Raw genomic sequence first — 23,361 nt, 5'->3', positions numbered from 1 at the left:
CGGGCCGCGTCTGCGCGGCGGGTCGGAGCCGGCGGGTCCGGGAGCGAGAGCGGGCTCGGCGGCACCGCGGGGGCGCGAGCGTCGCGGTCCGGCGGGCGGTAACCGCGGCTCGTCGCTCCGCTCGGCGGAGCAGCGCTGCGTGCGGTGGCCTGGGCGGCTTGCTTGCTTTTCCCACGTGAGGAGCTATATGGCAGTCAGCGCGGAAACAGAGTGTGCTACTGAAACGTATGAATTGGCAACAGGTACTCTGTGTGTGCGTGTGGCTTCTTTCCTTTTTTTTTAAATGTTCCCTGCAATACCCGCAAGCAGACTTTGTTCCTTGAGACTGTGTGGTTTTGCTACTATTGACATTAGTTGCATGCTAGTGCATGCATGATTACAAAACAGTTTATGTAAGTACAGCTTCATGCAAATAGATGAGCAGTGTGGTAACTGTCAAGCTGACACTTCTCAACTGACTACTTGTGGTAGGTTAGGGTAGGAGACAGCATTTTTCTGTCTACCGCAGGAGCTGAAAAAGCTCCCAGAGAGATCATTGAGGTCTTTGGTACTCGGAAGGAAGCAGGAGGCCTTTGAAATTGTTTTTGTGTGATGCACAGTAACTCGAAGAAATATATTTCTCCTTTTTTTTTCTTTTCTTTCCTTTTTTTTTTTTTTTTTTGTGAGATGCTTTTTTCTTTTTTTTTTTTTTTTTTTTTCAAATGTAAGGTTCTGAGGTTTGCAGTCTTACACATCTGACTTGATGAGTATCTACCATTTTTTTAAAAATAACAAATAATGGGGAAATAAAGGTGAAAACCTTGTGATGACTTTGGCAGTGAAGTTGTCTGGTCAAGTCAAGAATAGTACCAGAAACTGCTCTGTTATATTGAGAAACTGTTTCAGGTTGCCAGTATTGTTCTAAGCACAGAAATTGTTTATGGTTGACATAAGGTAGTTAACATTTCTCAGAACTATAGATATCTTTTGGAGTCAGCTTTTGCTTGTTGTCAAAGTAAAATCCAAAATGAACTGCTAAGGTGGTAGTGAGGCACTTAAATACAAATGGTTTTGAATATGTAGTGATGTTGATTAAACTGAAGCATGTCAGACTGATGGCAGCTAAGGATTTGATCCTGTCACCCTAGTCCAGAAATAGATGCTGTTTTATGTTAGATGGTTTTGAGGCATTGAAATTGATCTTAAACTTTTCTTATCTTCTAGGATTTCTCAATGTTTGTATGTGTCCATGATCTTAGCCTTGGACATAGTGCTGTTTATACACTTTATCCAGTGGTTCTTGAATACAAAACCCCAAGAGTGGGGCCTGGAATTTGATTCAGGTCAGGGAGAGCACCCACATCATTACTCTGTGATGTCAGCTTCCATTTTGCTTCTGTTTGTGTGTGTTTGCTTGCTCTTTTTGCCCATTCTTGCAGAAACTTGCACTGTTTTTGCACGATGGGGAAGCTTTGCTAGAGAACTGGATAGCATCCTCTGTTCATCCAAGCTTTGCTGTTAGGCTGGTGATTATGGCACTGTTCTGAGGTGCGGCGTTCTTGTTCTTGACTGTTGCTGGACTGAGGGAGGCAGCTTATCTAACTGGAAAGACATAATGCAAAAGATAGAGCCTTTGGCCCAGAGTGAAAGAAAAAAAAAATCATGCTGCTTCCCCCCCCCCCCCCAGTTTCATACAGGTGCTCAAAGTAGAAATGAGAATGCCTTAGTTGGTTAGCTGACATAAGTGTCCAATGTTGTGAGTCAGATGAATCTAACTTCACCGGGAAGTTAGGGAAGGGCAACTAAAATGATCAACGGGTGAGGCAGATGCCGTGTGAGAAGAAGTAATTTTAAAAAAATGCATTTAGAGAGGAGAAGGCTAAGGGCGTATGGGACTGCCTACAAAGGCAGTTTTTAAGCCGAGTGCAAAAACTGTTATTCACCCAAGTCAGCAGTATTGGAAGTAAGGGCCCTCAGTGAAACTGGGAGAGCTGCATGGAATGGACAAAAGGAAGTACTGCTTTGCGCAGCAGGTGGTTGCAACTTGTTGCCACAGGAGCATATGGAGGCAAGTGATACCAGCAGGTTCGAAAAGATTAGGCAAACTTATGGACTACGATAAATGAGCATTAAAAGGAGTAAACAGGGATGTACTCCCTGATACTTCTAGTGAAACAACTGTGGCTGCTAGGGGAAATAGAGTGTAGCAACTGGTCAAGCTCCTTTTTCCTAAATTGCATGTCCTTTCCCTGTTGCCTAAGACAGACTACTGGGCTAGATGGGTCATTAATCTGATGCATTGCTTTGACTCTTGACATTTGCTACTTGGACTGTATGTATGATATTCAGTCATGTGGTGGTCACTTAATGTGTGTTTAAACTAGGATGGTTTTTTTTGTTTGGTTTTTGTTTTGTTTTTAAGCCATTTTTTGCATTGAACTTTAAATTCCGTTTTTGCATGATCACTTCCAAGGGTTAATGTCAAAAGAGAATATGGCCTATCTTGCATTGTGGAGAAGTAAAGTGTAGTTTAGCTTGACCTGATCCATAGATACAAGAAGTTGAGGTGTGGAAAGCTTCAGCTTTTCTATACTTTCTTCAGATTTGGCATGTTTTCAGGTCTTACTTGTGATCCAAAGACTATATGGTTTTCCTGTCTGTTTATTTGTCAGTTGCTAGCACTTGTTATAGATTTTCACAGATAGCATTCATGTTTTAAAACAAATATAAGAAATCTAAGTGATCTACTTTATTTTTAGAGCTTACTATTATCCCCTTTGTCCCTTCAGAGAGACATGAAGACAGAACATAGTACGGTAACTCTTATCATGATGCTTTTATTTTCAGCATGTCTTTTCAGTCACTGAGATGAAAATATTGGATAAGCTGAGGTTGTTACATAAACTTATTTGATTCTATCCCTGGACAATATATTTTTATACTAATTTCTCCTGGGAAGTATCATATTTTTTTTTTTTGGAGTAAATTGAGATTATGATGGAGTTGAGCCAAAGTAGGTGAATACAGTGAAATAGGGAAGCTACTTGGAAACAGAGTTCTGAAACTTTCTTCTACTTTGAGCTTTATTATGACCAGGAAGTGTTTAGTTTAGTCCCAGACTGATGCAGACTGATAAAGACCAATTTTCTTTTTGCTGGATTCTTGCCACACCCTTATTTCTTTAACATTTTTGCACTATTAAAAGGTGTTTTACTGCAGAAAAGCTTTTTACCTGTTAAAGTGTGGATGCAGAAGCAAGCTTTTGTGGGACAAGGTATAGGTGGTGTGGTGTTGTGGAAAAGCAGATAGGTTATCACTAGCCAGCACAACAAGTAAGTTATCACCAGTCTAGATCGACTGTAGTGTTTTATAGAGGGTTGCTATAGTTGGCCTGTGTTAAAAGGGAACATCATGTTCTTACCAAGATGTTGTGTAATACTTGGCATGAATGTGCTGTAGACATTGTATTATACTCATAATGTTACCACATCATAATTACGAGGTAATCAGGTGTTTCTGAAAATGGATTTTTGTGTCCTGAGTTCTGATTGCATGCCCCAGAATTCCTTTATGAGGATGACGGGTCACAGAGACTTTTACCTTGGTTTTCTTGTTGCTGGAGTCACATTTCCTACATCCAGTTATATCTCTATTCTGCAAGTTTTAAATTGCTTCAATATTTATTACATTAACTTCTCTCCTTAAGCACTGAGGAGCAAATGAGTTAATTAATATCTATTTTATTGTTAGTTTTATTAATTTAAAGGACTTTTACTTGAAAAATGTTCAAGTAAATGGAAGACTTTAAAGCAGTGCAGTTGTTGTTCTGCCCAGTGTTTAAAGGTGCCTGACCCCTTTGCTGCCTTACAGCAGTCGTCTCAAACTTAACTACTGCTATGATGGGGGGCAGGATATTATTGTGGTAGCTTTGGTAGTAAAGCGAATCTTTTGCTTGTCAACTTTTGGTAGGTAAATAATGACTTCCCATTTTGGCATGCAAGTTTTTTTTTTTTTTTTTTTTTTTTTTTTTTTTTTTTTTAGCTATAAGTGAAATGCGTCCTTCTGTGAAACATGCTTAAAGGGTACTGGAGAAAAAGGTGGCTGTTAAAAGCACATTTTAGAGGCTAGTGATTTTTATCATCTCGCTTGGAGATTTCTTGTGGCCCTAGGCCACTTGTGTGAAACACAGTATGGCAGAGAAGACCAAAATGAAGGAGGATCAGATGGTTTGGGTATGACTGCAAAGGCTGTGTGGAGACAGGCTGCTCCCTGTAGCATGTTTTGTTCTTGCTGACAATGAACCAGCAACCATATGTAGTAGGAAAGTGCCCAAACACATGGGAATCCGCATTCCTGTGATGTGGTGCACTAGTAAGTGACTTAGTAGATCAGTAGGCGCGCTTGGGCAGCCTGCTTGCAGCCTGCTTGCCTTCAGTGCTGGAACATAGGCAGATCAGTGCTTCTGTGCTTCTGTTTGCTACTTCCAAAGCCATCCTTTAAATGTAGATATGGTCTTTGTGTCTGAATGCCTGTGTTAGGCTTGTACTGGCTAGTACAAAGTCTTCTTGTTCAGTGCTCTTTCCCTCTTGAGAGATTTGCTGAGGAACAGCAGCGATCTACCAAGCTTCGTGCAAGTTGCCTGGCCAGTGGCTCTGAAGAGCGTGTTCTCTCTATTTATCCACATATGCGAGTGAGGTTATGAGTGGTTGTGTGTGTGTGTGTAAGCTACTAAAAGGCCAAGGAAAGTTTTGTGCATGTGACTTCATCTGCTGTTCAAACACTGCTGCCTAGCATACTGGCATAGTAAGAAGTGAGGCTAAATTTACCTTCCTTGAGATAACTAATCGTGAGTGCAATTTTTCCCTTTCCTTCATTCTTTCCCAAGAGCAAGTCTGAAATGCACACAGAATGTGCTTTTGTGGGCAGGAGTTGAAGGTTGTTCTGCAGAGTCCACAAGCAAGCTGGAGAAGTTCTATGCAAGCAGTATAAAGGTTCATCTTGAAAAGACAGGATAATGGGGAAGAGAATGAGTTTGTATGCCAAAATGACTGGGAAAAATGGTGAGGTTTTGCTTCTAGCTGTTGTTGAGTGTAGTGTGGTAATACTTTATGCTTTTTATTTATTTATTTATTTCCTTACAGATATAGTGGCTAGAAGTTTCCTTGTATAGGTGTTTAAAGCTGTAGCTTATTAAAAATTGAGCTAAAGCTATCCTGTCTTTTGAACATCATGTGCTTCTAAAACTGCATAGAGGTACTCTGCTGTTAAGTAACAGCTGTATTTGGCATAATTGAAGCTTAGGGGTACAAGATGAAGTGGTTAGGATGTCCAGTGCCTCTCTTTTGTTGTTCTTGCCTCCTATTATCCTTATTCCTTGCAGCTTTTGTATCTTAGTATGATTTTTTTGTGCCTAGCCGTATATTTCATGTACGTACTTCTGTGTACCTGTTGTCTTAGTTTTCCCTACTTAATTTCTCTAATTGTACAAAAGTCTTCAGTATATGAAGCACTACTTTGACTTAAATTCCCTTTCTTCTGGGTATAGTAATTACTGTCTCTGCTGTGGATTCCTGTGTGGCTGAAGCACTTATTTGTCGGTGCTAATATATACAGCTCTTAAGATAATTATATAACATTTGTTAGCTTGCACACTTTGTGGGGTGTATTAGTGATGCAGTGGGGGTCATATTAGTAACAAACAGACAGGTTTTTTGGTATAGGGGCTTCCAGAGTGGGACTTTGATTTTGGCTGAAATCTTCAGGTGCTGTTGCAGTTCAGCTCTGGTTAAAGAGTAACGGGAGGAAAGTGGTAGGCCTTCAAATATAATGTTTAATGGTGATGTTAACAAATATTTAAGTTGAAATATGATGTTATACTTTAGAAGATCTAGTTTCACCTGAAGTAAAGGTGAGGTAGATGACTGCCTGATGGGGGTGATAATTCCCTCCTTTCGGTAATGAATAGTATAGTCTCTAATGTATCACATGGGTTTCTTTGCTCAGACAGGACAAGAGTTGATGTATGCAAATTCAGAGTTTTTGACTACTGTTCTCCTGTTTAGTAATCTCTCCAGTCATATTTAGTTCTGCTCAGGAAAAGAATAGAATTTTCCTTTAAAAGAAATCAAATATCTCTTAAAATTGCATTTAATACAAAGCATTTTAGTTCATCTTATTATAGAGTTACAGGTTTGAAGGATGTCTAGAAATTAGCTTGGGGCAGGTGTGGTAAATGCTTTTAGCTTCTTCCAGAGATGTCTGGACACAGCCTGTAAACCTGTAGCAACTTGTGATGTCAAGGGTGTATTTCTGTGTTCTCCGCAGAAAATGCTAAATCTGTTGTCAATTAAACTTAGTTCTGTGTCATGGCCTATTGCTTAAGGTGAGGATGTATGTTTGAGGAAGATGACTTCTCTTTGCTGTTGAAGATCTGGACAAATCAACCCCCTGTGGAGATGTGCGCACCGTTTTTGGTGGTAACAGAACCAAGACTATTTACCTGAAAGGATAAAATAAGCTTTGATCATGGCCTGGCAGAGAAGAGAGCAAGTGCTGCTAGGTGACCAAGGGGCTGCACTGACTACTTTTGGGGGTTATTTTGGGAACTGGCTTCTTACATAGATGGAATTTTGTGGGTTGTCTTGTAAGTACAAAAGAGAACAGAATTCAGTAAACAGTTACTCTGCATTTTCAAGGAAACAATTCAGAAGTTAGCTTACAATAATAGTAAATGATATTAGGAATAAAATAAACTCTCATATTCCGCTTTGAATTGTAGTCTTTGTGTGCACACATGCGCATATATATATATATATATATATATATATATATACACACACACACACACACACACACATATATATATATATAGCTATGCATACACACACACACACATTATACCTATATGTATGTATGTATAACTGTTCTTCATGCTTGGAATACCTGTCTTCTTCAGGAGTCTATTAAATAATGAAATGCAAGATGAACCACAGAAAATCTGCTTTTTCATAAATGATTTTTTTTAAAAATCGCTTATAGAACTATATGGATTTATTTTTTACAGGAACATGTGGATGACGCTTTCTGCCTGATTTGAACAGATCATAATTAGTGTCTTCATTAAGGTAAGTGTCCTACATACACTTACCCAAGAAAGCCATTATAATACCACTTCTTTCTCAGTTAGTCTGCACTGACTTTCTGCTTGTTGTTGCTGCTTTGGATGCTTCTCTTGAGCTGTAGTCTTATCAGGATGCTGGGAAATATAAAGATATTCAGGACTTGAGAAAGACCTGTTGTACAAATCATTAAGCACATGGAAATGATCTGGCTTCTCTCATTTTTAGGAAATTGAAATGATTTAGTGTAGCATCCAGTATCAAGTGCTGCATCAGCACTGTTTGCTGCACAGTAATCTACTAATTTGTCTAAATGACTAAAGATTTGTTCTTCTACAGCTACAAAGCTTGAACTGTTAAAAGTTATTAAAACTGACAATGTTGGTTCTTACTTTAATGCTGCAGGTGTGACTTCAGTTTTCTCCAGACAGTGAACTTGGCTGGGATCCTGTAATACAGGTGTGTTCCCTAAAGCAGGCTGTTTGTTCTTTTCTAATATTTGAAGTCTTATTTCTATGTTTAAAATAAATATACCTCAGTATCAAAAGAAATGTCACAAGTTCAATGTTCTTTCTATACCGATGAAAATGACTTTTTGTAGAAAACCCCTATTGAGATGCCATGCATGGATGTTCTGTTGGCTTCATCTAAGGATCCATAAGGAGAATTCTTGGCAGAAAGAAATTTTTTTGCTCTTTAGGATTTGGATTAAGTCAGTCACCTGCATATTTCCTCTGATAAATAGCAGAACCAGAAGATTAGATTTAACTTTAACTGATCAAGTGACTCATTTGAATGGCTTTTATTTTGTTTCAGATAAATTCCTCTTGATGTAGATTTGTCTTAGCTTTCAATTAGACCATGAAAAGACTTAGTGTGAGATTTTTAAGAAGAAATAAAGACTGTTTTCTCTCAATCTCTTCCTAAATGCATCCTAAGTAGGTGAAGCCAATATTATAGCCAATTCAAATGGAACATGAAACTACTGCATATGTCCTCTTAAAACCTATAATTTGTTTTGTGTAAACCTTTTTAATGGTTAAGTATCTATGGAAAATCTTGTGATGGAGCCATTAAATGGGTGCTATGTCACTTCATAAGTTAGTCAGACAAATCCTTATGGCTAATTTCTTATAAATTTTCTTGATTAATGAAATTAAGTTTTAACTTCCATTAAGGAAAATGTGACTTACAAGGAGATGAGTTGGCATGAGGGAATTGGAAAGGCTGTCTTTAAATAAGTATTGAACTAATAGCGAAAGCCATTCCATGTTTTCAGTGTATGTGCTGACAAATGTAAAATTTGCAAGTGTCTCTGCATAAAGCTGTTTCCAATACTTCTCATGGTCAGAGATATAGAGCTTATTTAAATCCTGTCTTACCAATTTATGATGAAGCAAAACATAAGGAACTAACCTGTACCCAGATTTGTATCATAATCTGACACTTGCAAAACTCTCATTGATTTTGCAGCGTGATGCAGAATGGAATGATGTGAATAAATTCTTCCTTAAGTCTGGCCAACACAAATATCCTTAAAGGCTATGCCTCTGCCAGATGTTAAAATTAAGGCATGTTAGCATGGACTGTCTTCCAAAATGGCTAGCTTGGGATTTGAGAGCTTTTCCAAAATTTTTATTCCAAACGTTCCTTGTGCATGTTCAAGTGCAGCACTTAAATTGATGTAATCATTTGCCACACAAAGAAATTTGCCTTTTCGAACTTCTGATTTTTATTTTGCAACTCCATTGTGTAGTGACATGTTCCAACATACTTAGTGTAGAAGGTTCTGTTATTTTAAAGCTTTACAAGATCTTACTCTAGACCAAAAGTGTTTAAAATGCAAAATTGTCTCTTTTGGATGACAGTTCCATGTTTAACCAATATTTATCTGCATAGGAGTGACATAACTGTGAGCATCTCTCTGGTATCTGTTTGAAGAGGACACTGTTGGGGGGCCCAGGTATTTCTTTTATATTTTATAGTTTTAGAGGTGTCCGGACTCTGTAATGATCAAAGATTTCCAGTAGAAGAGGATGAGACAAGAATTAAATGCATGTGGGAGACTCTGGACCTAGGCACTTCATGCTTTTGATGCTAGCTGGAAAGGGACTTGATATACACTTTTATCAACCTTTCTTAGAAAAAACAGGTAAGGAACATAAATGATTATGATTTAATATTAGAAATATGCACTCTTTTCCTGTAGAGTTTATGCAGAAAATATACTGTTGTATGTTTATTTCATCTTAAAACTGTAATTTCAGTCATAAACACACACATTCAGGACTATTTGTTGGATATAAACTATGGGACTGCATTGTTTGAAGATGAGAGGCTTTTAGAGTAAAACCATACTTATCCTCAAATTCAGGTTTGAGTTTCTTCACTGTGGGCAGAAGCAGCCTTTCAATGGATGCAGGGGCCTGCCCCGGTGCTTGTGCTGACCCCTTCCTGCATAGGACCTGCTAGAAATTCAGGGTTTGGCACTTAGATGGCTCTTGACAAAGGCTATCTCTGGGTCAGTTCCACCAATGTAAAGTGAATGGCAGCTCTAAGCATCAGTGAATTATGATGATCCTCTGTGTAGAGATACTATTAACCTTTAATTATTTGGGGTGGGGGATAGGTGTAAGGATGGTGTCAAATTTAGGCAGAAAAAAGTATCTGAACTTTGAGAATAAGGTTGTTGGTTTTTGTTTGTGTGTGTGTGTGTTTTTTTTTGTCTTTTTTTAGGTCAACTGTCTCTTCCCCCTCTTTTTTCCTCTTTTCTCCTTAAGCATACAACAATTTAGAATAGTCCTGTATTCAGGGTTTTTTTTTGAACTGTGACTCTTCACCAGCAAAATGTGAAATTAACACTGTGAAATCCAGTTTCTATAGAACACTTGTGATGTTCTAGATTATGTCAATGTAATTATCAAGAATAATAAAAAATTCTAGCATACACACAAAACTCATTTTTGATGGCTTGTAGTGCGATGGGGAATTTTGTACAACAGGAATCTGTTTAAAAAAAATGTTTTTTCAAAAAATCTTGCTGGGAATTGTTGCTATAGACATTTCGTGATTTTTTTCCTATAATGAAGTCTGAAACTAGTTTTCGTCTTGTTTTGTTTTGGGATTTTTTTTGCCTTCCTAGAAAATGTCCCACTGAAGATATTCTGTTAATTGTTCTATCGCTACAAAAAGTGGAGCTCTCGGAGCTATTACCGGTGAAGCCATGAAGATGGACAAGTCATTTCTGGATGATTAATATTTGGAGTTTTTTCAATTTTTTTCCCTAGTGTGTTGCTGCCAAGCATTTAATTATTGTCTAATTGCATAGGCAGAATGCATTCATTGTAGATGTTAATTTTCAATTTTTTCTGAAGTTGCATGATATGACTAAATCCCTGCTAGTTACTTCTCATACAAATGAGAAAATTTTACCATTTGCAAAGCAGTCTTTCAGAAGACATGTGAAAAGTCGCCTTGTCAGTAAAACCTCCAGTAAACTAAATCCTGACCATGAGAAATGTCTCCTATTGTTGCTAGCACAGTTACAGTCCCCTGATGTTAAGATGGTTGAAAGTGTCATAACTCGCATCATGGTGGACCTCTTGCTTCATTTTTAAATAAGAAGTTCCTATTGGTTGCAAGTTTAGAACCAAAGAGATCTTCAGAGTCTGGAAATGTTCTCTTCTTACTCAGTTCTTAACTGGGTTCATCTTGGCTCTGAATTTTCAGTTTTCGTCCTTTAAATGCCAGTGCTAGACGTGAAGTTTGTGTCATGAAAGGTAATCTGGAAAAATCTGTTCTTTGCCAAGCAGGATCATGCTGAGACCAGACTTCTGAATTTAAGTGCCATATTTTCAAAAGGAACTTCTTTCCTTGGTATTTTACAGTCTAGCCCAAATTCTTGGGAGAGTTTCTCAAAAGCATAAAGCCGTTATTTCCTCAAAGATTGTCCATTTGTCTTCGGAGACTGTTAAACTTCAAGCTCTTTCTGTTGTCTTGCTGGAGGATAAGGAACTTCTAGCTAATGTGTAGCCAGAAGATGCTTTGTGCATGTCTAACCTGGCGGTATTAATGCCTACGTTAGTGCTAAGTGGATGTATATTGCCTTTTAATAAACTGTTTAAGGGTATTGAGAGCTCTAGACTGATAGAGTGACTTTGAGAAGTTTGCCCTGCCAGGAAGAGTAGGATGCTTTTGTGAGCCGTTTACCTTAAAATCAAGATTAACTTCTGACAATTTCAGATTTAAAAACAAGTATTTATTTACAGAATCAAAACAGAAACACTTTACATCTTACAAAGATGTAACAGAAAGTAAACAAAACTGGATTTAACTTCCTTACCTCAAAATCAAGCCTAAAAACTCTTTTATTTCCTAGCAGCAAGCTGTACTTCTCTACTGAGCTTGGTTTGGGATGCAATTAACATCCTCAAACTGGGAAATTGTGCTAGCTCTTGCTGTTTCATTCTTGTTTGGTTATTATTTGGAACCTCTTCAAGCGCATAAATGGAATGGATATGTGCAACTTATTATGGCATTTTGACTGAGATCAGTTATAATATTAATTATTCTCTTTGAGATGACTGATGTTCTGTATTACTGAAGTGCTAGCATGGTGCTTGCCTATGCATGCAGATGTTTCACTTAAGGTATTCTTCTGTCTGAGAGTAAATTCTAGCCAGATGCATCAGTCTGTCCTTACCTAAAATTACAGACATAGAGCACAACGTAACTGCCAGTCAGTGCTTTTCTCATAGTTGTTCTGATCTCTTCTTGAAGAATCTTTCCAAAATTATGGAATGTATTGTTATCACTGATGCTTGGGATAGTGTATGTAGGGTATGTGAGGTTTTTTGTTTTGTATTTTTTTAATATAAAATTATAAAGGTTTGTTTTAGAAACTGCTCTTTCTTCTTTCACCTTGAACTCCACACCTCTCCGTGTACTGTTATCCATTATGCATGCTTGTTTTTCAACAGTGGGGCGGCGCTTTTTTTTTTTTTTTTTTTTTTTTTTTTTTTTTTTGATTGGTGCTTCAGAATATTGCAATCAAAGATGAGTGGATTTAAATATTGCTTCTCTTTTGCATTCAGTCCCTAGCTAATTATGGACATAACTAATCTGTGCTGTGTTTGAGATTTCAGCACTTTTGGTAATGCATCAGGGCATTCCCCCAAAGCTCTTGGAAATGTATCATAGATTTTCTGTTCTTTCCTCCTTATTCTTCCTGTACTCTTTGTTCTGGTATGTGCTAGTGGCGTTGAGGCTTTTCAGGTTTTCAAACCGAAGGACTTTTACATAAGACTGACTTTCAGTGACATAAATCTTCAAGTCTTAGATAAGAATATGATTCCACCTCTACAAGTTGAGGCAGCTGTAATAAAAGATGCCTTTAAAAAGGAGGTTAAACTTGCCCCATCTCCATCACTGGAGTATACATTTCATCTCTGGTACTATTGTCCTTGGGCTCCAAATTGCAGTCCCTGGAACATAGTTATGTAGGAACTGCATAGAGACTTGTTGTGGGCAGACCTGCAGAAGCTCTGTTACGGAGCTAATTGGACACAGCAGTAATTGGTTGCAAGTGTTCCCTGACAGAAGTTTCCACCAAATGTCAAGAGGCAGAAAACTCATATGATACCATCTGTAGGGCAGTACCCATTTCTTTTGTCAGCTGGTGATTCTCTTTACTTAAACTCCTGAGAGCTGCTTTTTTTTTTTTTTTTTTTAATAACACAAACAAAACAACAACAACAAAAAGCCACACTTCAATCAGCTCTTACTCAAGGAAACATAGAAAATTCCTCAAAAGTTATTGGACATCTTGCCTGTGTATCCTGGCAACAATTCTCTTCCACCTAAGGAAGCACTATTTAAATTTACTACAAATATCTGGCAGAAGCTAGCCTACATGTCAAGGAGAGAAGAAAAGAGGTAATGGGTGGTCTTTGGAGGTGGAAAAAAAGTGTTCATCAGTGATTTTTACAGTTCAGAATTTCAAATCATAAGACCCTACACGCTACATGTAGCACAGTTTTATTGATTCTTAATAAACTTCCAAAGATTATAAAAAGGACTTTGAAAATAATTTTCCCAGGAGAATTGATTCTGAAAAATCACTTGCTAGCAACTCTAGAGGGAGAAATCACTGTAGCATTTATTATACTATCCTTTACAGAGTTCTAGAGAAGAGGTTTCTCACTTGTAAAGGCTGCTATACAAAGTGTTTGAATTCACAGTAGAAAACCTTTGGTAGAATCATCACCCTTTTTATAAATTGTACAAATTTTCTGACATAATCATTGATGTCTTATTGGCCTATTTATCTTTGGAGAATTTAGGCTATGGAAAGGGTCTGTCATGTGCCAATTCATGCTTATGAACCTAGCCAGAGAGAGATGTATAGTTTTACTTGAGAAGTTTATAGCAGCCCAAAGGTTTGAGGAGAGCCTTTTTTTCTACCTCTGAGAGTATCATGTAATGTAGCTTGCTGGTAGATGGTATTATTTCAGTTAAGGCAGTGTATTTTTTTCTCTTCTGTCTATTTAAAGCTCTCTTCAAGTAGCACTTGGTCAAAAAAAAAATTAAGAGGAAACTCCTACTTTGAGAACAGAACATAGTGCAATGTTGGATTTCATCTTAAATTCCTATGTGAAATTAGGTCAGATCTCCTTTTCAAATGATGCCTCTGCAGTCGTCTTTCAAAAGCTTTTTTTTAATCATAGTGCTATTAATCTGTGTAATTTTGATGCGAGTACAGCATTTACTTAAAATGGACAAAATATTGTAGCTAAGCTCCATTTTTAAACTTCACAGAGAAGGTAAAAGGCCATCCCGCTGCTAGCTGGGTAAGTTGCTGGAGTACCTTTGCATACTGAGTCCTCTATAGAAAATTACAACCTCAGCTCTCTGTGGAAAAATAATGTAGTTGATGCATGGGAAGTGGCTTGTTGAGAGTGGTTTCAGTCTTTTAACCCGATGGATGCTCTAAGAAAATTAAGTGGGCTGGAATGGATTACGCTTAGTAAAACGCTCCTTGCCTATGCAGTAACAGGAGGTTTTTCCTGATGTGCTCTCCGTATAGATATTCCCCAATGCCACTTTCCACATTTACTGTTCTTTTGAGCCCTGTTATGTTTCAAGTTACTGGCAGAGAAAACTAGTGGTTGTAGTCTGGCATCATTCTTTCTGCCTTCCTTACTCAAGGGCTATGAAACTGCGGCATGGGTACCACTGACCAGCAGCACCACCATTCAAAAGCTGGAAGTATGAGCTTTATCTGCTGGAAAGAATCAAACACTAGCGATAAGTTATCTGATCTGGTTTAATCATTTGCCATCATAGTAGGTGCCATTGCAAAGTGATACAGGAATTTCATCTGAGAGTAAATATTCTTTTATTGTATGTTCCAGTTCATGTACTTTTAAGACAAAAGTGGCTTCCTTAGTATCTCTATTTTTTTTTTTTTGACTGAAGTGTAATTTGCTGCTTGTGTCCTACTATTCCATACAAAAGCACAACAGGATGTCCATTCAGTATGGGTTAGTGGACCTGAAGTGAATAAACACAGTAGTGAAATGTTGGTACATTTTACTCTCCCTGAAAGTGTGTATATATATATATATATATATTTTTTTTTTAAACTACCTGCAATAGGATACTTATAAGTAATATCGTTAAGATGATGTGTACGCCAATAGCAATAGTTTAAATAAATGTCCCTAAACTATACTTCATCTTTCAACTGAAAACAGATATCTTGCATATTACTTTGGCCAAAAGAAGAGATGAGCAGTATTTTCTTCTGAAAAGTTCAGAAGTAAATGTAAAATGTCTGGAAAAACAGCTATTAGGAGGGTAAGAAAACAGTTTCGATGGTTCTGGGGGGAAGGGAGTAAAATCACAGTGCATTTAAAATGATCGTTAAGCTAAAGCTACCTGTTTATAGCCTTTTAAAAATATTATTTCTGTGTTAAATAGCAAGTTGTTGTACTTTAATATTAAACAAGACTTAATTGCAGATTTTTTTTGATTGCCTATGTTATTCCAGTCATGAGAATTAGCCAACAATTGTAATTTTGAATATTTTAAAGGAAGAAAAAGGTGGACACAAGCATGATTTTTTAAAAAAACATGATTTAAAAATAAACAAAACAAACCCAGAAAACCCTACTCTTTTTCTGATGTTGGATTAACGTTAGTTCATTGTTTTGCGGTACTGTTGTCTTGAACCAAATGAGGAAATGAGTCAAATTTTGTTTGTGAGGTTGAGCTGTTGTATAGCAGATCACTTGGGCTATTCAGTATTAGTCTGTTTTTAATTTATTTCCTTATAAACACTCTTAATTTTGAGCCTGGTATATTAGAATTTGCTTTACAAGCAGTTTTGTCTTGTTTTAAAATTTACCTTTCTAAACATTGCAGAATCTTTTTTTTTCTTCTGAATTAGTCATAAGTTGGGTAGGAAAAAAAAACCATGCTTTTATTCTCAGGTTTATTGTACCTTAGAAATGTTTTTGTTGATAAAAATGCAGTTGTATATACTTAGTCTCCCTGTTCCCACAGTCTCCCTCTGCTCATGTGTGGCTTTTGTAGCAAAGAAAGAATTGGTCAAAATAGAAGATTTTGCCTTAAAATAAGAAAACAAGACTAGAAAGAACAAAGCTAGTAAGGAATCCTCTGATGTCTGAATGGAAAACCAGAAGCTAATAGAATGACTTAATTGAAAAGTGGTTTTCAACAGCTGTTTGCCAATTCCAGGCAGTAAACTTGTCAAGAATTAAGGAGGAATATAGAAAGCAAATGAATATATAAACTTTGAAGCTTTTTCGTATTTATTCCACTTTCTCTTTTTCTTTGGGTTTTGCTCAAAAATAAATACTTTGTCCATGATAATGCCTTGTTAGACTAGTGATTGTAATCAGCTTAAACTTTTCTCCATTGAAATGCTCAATACATTAACTGTGGCTATCACCAATCACTTGTTTTATCAGTTAATGAGAATTTTGGTTTGTCAGCAATGGCAAACAATAAAATATATTTTTTTCTTCCTTCCTTTCCTCCTCAGGTCTGTGGGTGTGTGCTTCCAGACAGAATTTATACCGACAGAAAATTCTGAATATGACTTAACCTTTTCTTGATATTGGCAGTGTTTCTAATGAGTGCCCCATGGACTCTATCAAGTTCAGGGAGTTCTACGCTAGTACTGTGGAGCAAAACCCTGAGCAGCAACCTGGTATCAGTGAAAACATTTCCTCATCATTCTCATTAAAAGAGCAACAGAAAATGAGTGAGTATTCTGGACTTGGAAACAACCATAGTCAGATGATTGCTGGAGATTCAGAAATTCAGGCAAAGCCTGAACAGTCTCATGAAGTTCTTCAGGAAGATATTGAAATGAGCAGTGGATCCAGTGGAAATGACTTCAGTGGAAACGACACAAATGAAAATTATTCCAGTGGACACGATTCTCATGGCCATGAATCTGATGAAAATGGGAAAGGTTCAGCAATGCTCATGGAATCTTTAGACTGTCATAAAAGGTAGTCACTAATTTTGCTTTTGTCACTGAAGATTTTTTTTTTTTGCTCAAATCTAACTTATGAGTAATAACCATACTACAAAGTATATCTTCAAATTGGAGCTTACTTTTCCTTTCACTAGTTAACTTGTACTCTTGTATGCTGTAAATTGTGTAATAAAATTCATAAAGAGCAGGTCATTAGTGTTTCACAGGGCCAGGTTAATTTCAATGTTTTCTCATCATTACTTTTTTGATTGGCCTTTTTTATTTACTCTTGTCAATAAATTCTTTAAGTAGCAAGAATTATCAATATATTCTTTTGTGTCAGGATGCAGCTGCATTACTTTCATCTTTAAATAGCAGCTTAGTGTACAGAGCAAAAATACTGTAAGAATCTTCTTAAAGGCAAATTTGTAACACCTCCAGCTACAGTTTCCATTAGTTATACCAGAAGCTTTTAAAGCATCTGCCTCTCCCCTTTCTCAAAAAGCCAGTCATTAATGGGGAATATAAAGCTAAAGTGAAATAAAAGTTGTACATTAGATTTACTAATACCATTCTTTCTTTTTCCTTGCTCTAGTTCAAGCTCAAATGCATTTAGTCTGATGATTGCAAACTCTGAGCACAATCAATCTAGCAGTGGATGCAGGTAAATTAACATGCATTAATTTTTAATAACCAGCTTGAGATTGCTTATTGACTTATTTCTTTCACTAATTTACATGTACATACTGAAATACATACCAATTACATACATAAAAATCCTCAGGACTAAATAGTGGGCTTTGGGGTTTTTTTTGTGTGTGGGTGTTTTGGTTGTTTTTTGTGTGTGTGGGTTTTTTTTGCTTTGACTATACCCAGATGAATACACAGAACCCTACCCTCTTTCATTCACTTCCTGTCCAAACAGTAGCACGTGGCTTGTATCCGGTGGGTCCTCTTAACAGTTGATTCAGTTAGAGCTTTTTGTTACTGTTCCATGCGAGTTATGCAATAACCTCTGACATCTTCTTACTCTGTTTTGATTTGGTAACTTAACTCCGTTATTTTATTTTTGTGGTTTGCTTTGAGTATTGCTTCAGCTTTAGTGGTGTTTTTGAAGTTTGACTTTAAATATCATGCTGTTCATATTTTTGGTCTGAAACCCTTTCCTGGAGACTATCTAGTAGTGATTTAACATCAAAATTCACCCACTGAGTTGGATGTGTTCTGATGTCTAGCACCCATGCCATCTTGTGTGAGAGAAACGTGAATGCAATTTCTGCCTCCAGCCTCCTTCTGTGATTTTTTTACTCTCCATATTTGGTCAAGTTTCCTTATGTTATGTAATGTATTGCTGTGCTTAACTGGGATACATTGTGCCAGGGATTAGTCCATTTGTTTTGTTAACTTGATGCTCTCCCACTGCCATTCCCTTTTCAAGGACCTTTTCTGTGAGAACCTGCCCAAACAGGAGGTGAAGACTCAAATGGACCTTCTGCTTTTTTCCTTTAAAGTCCATGAACATTTCTATGAATTTGAAAGAAACTAAGGAATATAACACTAACAAAGGGGGTGGGGGTGACTGGCAAAAACAAACAAATAAACAAAAAAAAACCCAAAGTCCTCTGGTGCTTGGGTATATATACTATTGCATATACAGAGTATGCATCATACAGTAAGATTTAATGTGGTGGTGAATCCTTCAATTTAAGTGATTCTAGGTAATTTTGAAATTATTTCAAGTTCTGAATATTGATATTAAATATTGAAAAATTTAATGTGGCTCGTTGTACGACTGTGTGTGACAAACATATTTTGATGTTTGGGCTTCTGTGAGGATGGGATCTTGTTTCAGGCATTCAAGTGATACTTTTATGTTTTTGTCTTTAATCTTACAGTAGTGAGCAGTCCACTAAAGCCAAAACACAAAAGGAATTGTTGAAAACATTACAAGAGCTGAAAGCTCACCTTCCTTCTGAAAAGAGAATCAAGGGCAAATCTAGTGTCCTAACAACATTGAAATATGCCCTTAAAAGCATTAAACAAGTTAAAGGTAATGAAGCATGATGCTGCTTAGATAATGCCAAGCTTGATAAAAGTAAACATGTAAATAAGAGTTTGAATGTGATTGTCTGTGTAAATTTAAGTTTATTATGTTTAAAAACCTCTCTAAAGAAATATTTCAGTGGTGTCCCTATTTCTTGACTCTTAATTTGGATTCTTTTGCAAATTAGAGAAGCTTTTTAGGTGCTTGCTCTTTTACTGATGTGTTTGTTTAGTTAGGAAATTCATTTGCAAAAAAAATCAAAATTTAGTTCTATGAACTATCGTGTAGACCAAAATATATTATGATGCACAACACTCTGGAAGGATGGTTCATTTATATGTGTTCCTGATGAGGAAACTACACTGAGGAAAAACTAGTTTGGAGTAGTATCTAGATTTCCCAACAGTCTATCCTGTGCTTGTTGCCCTCCTCTCCCCACCACCACCAAAAAAAAAAAAAAGAAAAAAAAGAAAAAAAGAAAGAAAAGGGCCATTTACTGCTTCCAGCCTGGAAGCAGTGTGGATGTTTTAATTCTGATTGTAAGTTGTTTAATGTTCTCATATAGCCAATGAGGAGTATTATCAATTGTTGATGATTAATGAAACCCAGCCTTCTGGACTCAATGTGTCATCTTACACAGTGGAGGAAGTTGAGAATATAACTTCAGAATACATCATGAAAAATGCGGTGAGTCTGCAGTGTATATGTAAAATGTTCTTTAGAAGTAGATTTCTGTATGACTTCTTTTTACAAGATAGTTGGTGGCTAGCCCAGTAAGCTGAAGAAGCTGGCCCTTGTCTTCCAGGGGATGTGCAGCAGAAGCCCTGAACCTTCACAAACTTTGACAAAAGCAGCTGAATCTACCCTCCTTTATACTAGATTTTTCCCCGGCAGTTCAGTGGGAAATTAGTAGCCTAAACTGCTTGATCCTCTGAATTGTATCTGGTGCTTAAAGACAATGGTATGATGTATGTCAATGTTCCTGTGATACAATGCTCTGAGAGACATTGTCTTTCATTTTAGAATACCTTCTAGAGTTGGAGAGTAACTCTTTCCAAAGCTTGGTCGAGGCCCATTATGAATCATCCCAGCTTATCCTTATTGCTAGGTATTACTTTGATGTTTCACTTGAAATTTCACTGGTTTGTTGTGTTAATGTAACCGGAAGATGATCAAAGCATTTGTACTGTTATGGGTTGGTGTCCTTTTCTGTGGTATTTGTCTAGTCCTTACAGCTGGTGTAGGATCGTTGTATGATCCAGTGGTAGCATCTTCTCTTCTAGATGAGATCAGCTATGCTAGTCAATGCAACTTCAGCAGTGAAATGATGGGCTGATGTTTTGCACTCCTAGGTTTTTATATGGGTGTATGGAGTATGGAGTCTTCAAAAAGTTGTTATATCTAAACTTACTAGACTACCTTCCACTTTTTTCCTGAAGCCTCTACCTGAATGTAGGAGGTTCCGAAAGGAGTAGAATAATGGAGGGGAGGGGGAATTGGGTTTCCATAGCTTACGGTAGGTATTTTTTGTTGTACCTATCAATAGTAAAAGTTGCCTTCAAGGTAAAATATGTAGGAAGTCTAGTGTACAACTAAAATACATTTAGCCAAGTATAAGTGTTGTTTCAGTGGTCTAAAACACTTGAGCTTATGAAACCAATTTTCCGATGACAGTTCTTAAGTTTGCGTGTAGTGATGCTACATAGACCACTGAAAGTTATGACGCACGTAAGTCTACTGTGTCAGGAAGGAGGACAACATGAAATGATCCAAGTGAAATGTGTGAATGGTTGTGATGGGCTCTTTTTTTCCAACTGTCTACTGATTATTTTACTAAGTGGTTTAGAGCACCTTGGTTTAGCTGTGCATGAACAAGCTAGTATAAACAACTTTTCACAAAACAGCTGAGTTCTAAATACAAAGTATACTTGTAACACAAATCTTACCTTGAGAAGAAAAGGTACTAAGCAGTTTTAAAGACAGCAGCTCTTAATTTATAATTTCTGCATCATAAAATTTCAGAAATTACATTTAGGACATGTAACCTAACAAGATGTTCTGTCTGTATTTTCTTCACAAGCAGATTAATTTTATATTATTGCTCCCTGAACAGAATTCTGTCTTAAAACATTTTGATTTGTTTCCTCAGTTTTTATTTTGAACTTCTGAATACTTTTGTATCCATTTTCTTCCCTGAACAATATGCACTATATTAAGAATATTTTAAATTGAATAATTTGAGCTTTTTGTTTTTAGGATATGTTTGCTGTAGCTGTTTCTTTGATTACTGGGAAAATCTTGTACATCTCTGATCAAGCTGCTTCTATTCTCCGCTGTAAGAGGGGTTATTTTAAAAATGCCAAATTTGTGGAGTTCTTGGCACCTCAGGATGTTAGTGTGTTCTATACTTCTACTACCCCATACAGATTACCCTCATGGAATATTTGCAATAGAGCTGGTGAGTGGTTTCAATATCAGATACTTTTCTGTCCTTCTTTCAGTCATACAGATGTAAATATTTAAATTGGGGGGAGGAGGGGAGTGAGGCTTTTTTTTAATGTCCTGACATCCTTCCCTGCCACTTCTTGGGGTTATAATACAGCTGTGTGTTAGAACATCTCTGAACAATTCCAGATGTATAGCATGTTTTTATGAATTACCAAGGCTTGTCTGTTGGCTAGAAATCTTATGAATGACATTGTTCATTGGTTCATGGCCCCCTTTAATCCAGCTAATGAATGGAAACAAAGTAGGTATTCATACTGAATAGTGGGCTTACTTTACTCTTTTTTTTTTCTTCTCCTTGTAATCAAATCATCATAGATTTCCTTTAAAATTTATTTTCTTGAAATACAGGAAGGCTAATATTCTGTGTTCTTTTTAAATCATTATAATTTTAACATGGGACACTTGATTGCAGTGTAGAAATGTGTACTTTAGCTAACGTTACAGCGAATTAAACAAGTGAAATTGTATCTCTGTTGTTTTAGATTTAGTAAAATGATGTTAAGTGTGTTAATAGTGAAAGACCAGCAGACCTCTTTGGGCACTTTATATTTGTTTGAGGAAAGATTGTTTTACTAGTATAGTTACAGCTTTTAGGTGCTGAATAAATATCTTCCAACTATTTTTAAGCAGACACTTGAAATACAAGTCTGCTGTAAATGTTTGAAATTCCCATCCATTGTATACTAAGTCTGTAAAGTTAAGCCAGAGTGTGGGCCTTATTTAACTTGAAAAACCATTAACAATAAATGCATACCAAATATCTCTAATATTAAACAGCCTTACAATCATGTAGGTTGGAAGGGACATTGAAGTCTCTAGTCCAATTTCCAATTCAAAGCAGAGTCAACACTGAATTCAGACCATGTGGTCCTAATTAGTCATTTTTTTTTTTGTGGATGCTATTCAATTATACAGTTTTTCTGAAAGCAATATTTTTCTGTGGTTTTGTTATTTGTGTATAACTTCAAATTTGAAAAATGCAGTTAGTGGAACTTTGTACCCCATCCTGTGTATTGGCTAAAATGGAATATAATATCTGAAAGTATTACACATTTGGATCTTTTGGAACTGTAAAGGTTTAGAGCCTGACTTGAAAATCGGTCTGTGGTTAGTGTTGAAAAGGAGGGAAAGGAGTTTAAAAGATAAGGGGAAGCCTTCATGAAAAATTCCCATTATTTGGGTTAAGTGGATTTGATCTAGCTGCCATGGTGCCTTTCTAGGAAAGAGGCCCCATTGTGGGTCCTGCATAATCTAGTGTTTTAGGTCAACACTCTGAATTATGGCAGAAAATCTGATGGGTAAACAGCTCAAACAGGAGAACTGCTTAGATACACTTGTGGCAGAATGTTTAGTAAGCAAGCAGCTGTGATTCTCATGCTAACTTCACTATCCAGATGATATTTAAATTCAGTTGTATATAAAATATATTGTTTAGCAAATACATGTAGATATTTGTGCTGGAGTATACATGAATTCTTTCTCTGAAGTGTATTTAAAAGAGGAAGGCTTTGAAAGTCTTAAAAGACTGTAAAGAATTCAGTTTTTGTCACTTTTTTGGTCTGATGGGGAAGAATTGTTGTTCTAGACATTGTCACCTTGTAGTAATTTTGCAACTTGTTATGAAATATTTCTAGAGTCTTCCACCCAGGATTGCATGGAAGAGAAATCTTTTTTCTGTCGTATCAGGTAAGACAAAAGTATTATGATGAGACTTAGTGTTACTTTTATATTGCATAGTTTCATAATATATTTGACTCTAAGTACCATGAGAACAGTTTCAGGAAGTTACATCTTAGAAGTTAATCAGTCTGAATGTTGACCTTTGCACAATAAATGAAACTGATATGGTATCACCTATGGCTGTGGAAAGTCTTCAGCTCATGTTAATTGTACTATTCTGCTCAGCACCTGACACAGGTTCCTTTGTTCTACAGGACTAATGGCAAATCTCAAATTTATCTCAAGTGTCCAGTAGAGAAAGGTGTATGAGGGTAACTTGATTTGTCTTTTCCTCAGTCACTAGGTGCTGCAGTTCTTCTATTTTCGTTTTTCTTCCTCTTTTTTCCTGCCTTCACTCTCTTAAATTGTTTTATTTGGGAGGTGCTGGCAACTTATTCTGTTTTTTCTTTTTTTTTTTTTTTTAATTTAGTGATTTGATTTCTTGCAGCGTATTGTCACTCCAATAGCATTTTTGAGAAGACAAA

The 23,361-nt window shown here is 36.7% G+C and overlaps 1 protein-coding gene across 7 annotated transcripts in view; it reads left to right on the top strand.

Moving 5' to 3' along the window:
- Positions 1-37: 37 nt before the first annotated feature.
- PER2 (period circadian regulator 2) overlaps positions 38-23,361 on the top strand; it is a 44,952-nt gene continuing 21,628 nt past the window's right edge. For 2 of the 7 annotated variants that reach the window (XM_085298538.1, XM_085298537.1), the window contains exons 1-6: positions 16,247-16,639; positions 17,201-17,269; positions 18,501-18,655; positions 19,215-19,336; positions 20,906-21,107; positions 22,792-22,843. In XM_085298538.1, coding sequence (XP_085154664.1) covers positions 16,266-16,639; positions 17,201-17,269; positions 18,501-18,655; positions 19,215-19,336; positions 20,906-21,107; positions 22,792-22,843 — 974 coding nt within the window. In that variant the 5' untranslated portion in view covers positions 16,247-16,265. Of the gene's footprint in view, positions 243-7,042; positions 7,104-7,502; positions 7,557-8,996; positions 9,250-14,880; positions 14,955-16,164; positions 16,640-17,200; positions 17,270-18,500; positions 18,656-19,214; positions 19,337-20,905; positions 21,108-22,791; positions 22,844-23,361 lie in introns of those variants that run through there. The other 5 variants (XM_085298541.1, XM_085298540.1, XM_085298539.1 and 2 more) reach the window with 5 other exon arrangements.

Source organism: Rhea americana, unplaced genomic scaffold (assembly GCF_003343005.1).
Source record: "Rhea americana isolate MKP2758 unplaced genomic scaffold, rheAme1 scaffold_14, whole genome shotgun sequence".
In the NCBI taxonomy this organism is placed as follows: domain Eukaryota; kingdom Metazoa; phylum Chordata; class Aves; order Rheiformes; family Rheidae; genus Rhea; species Rhea americana.
The sequence above is the reverse complement of the archived record's forward strand: the minus strand, read 5'-3'. Positions and strand labels throughout refer to the sequence as shown.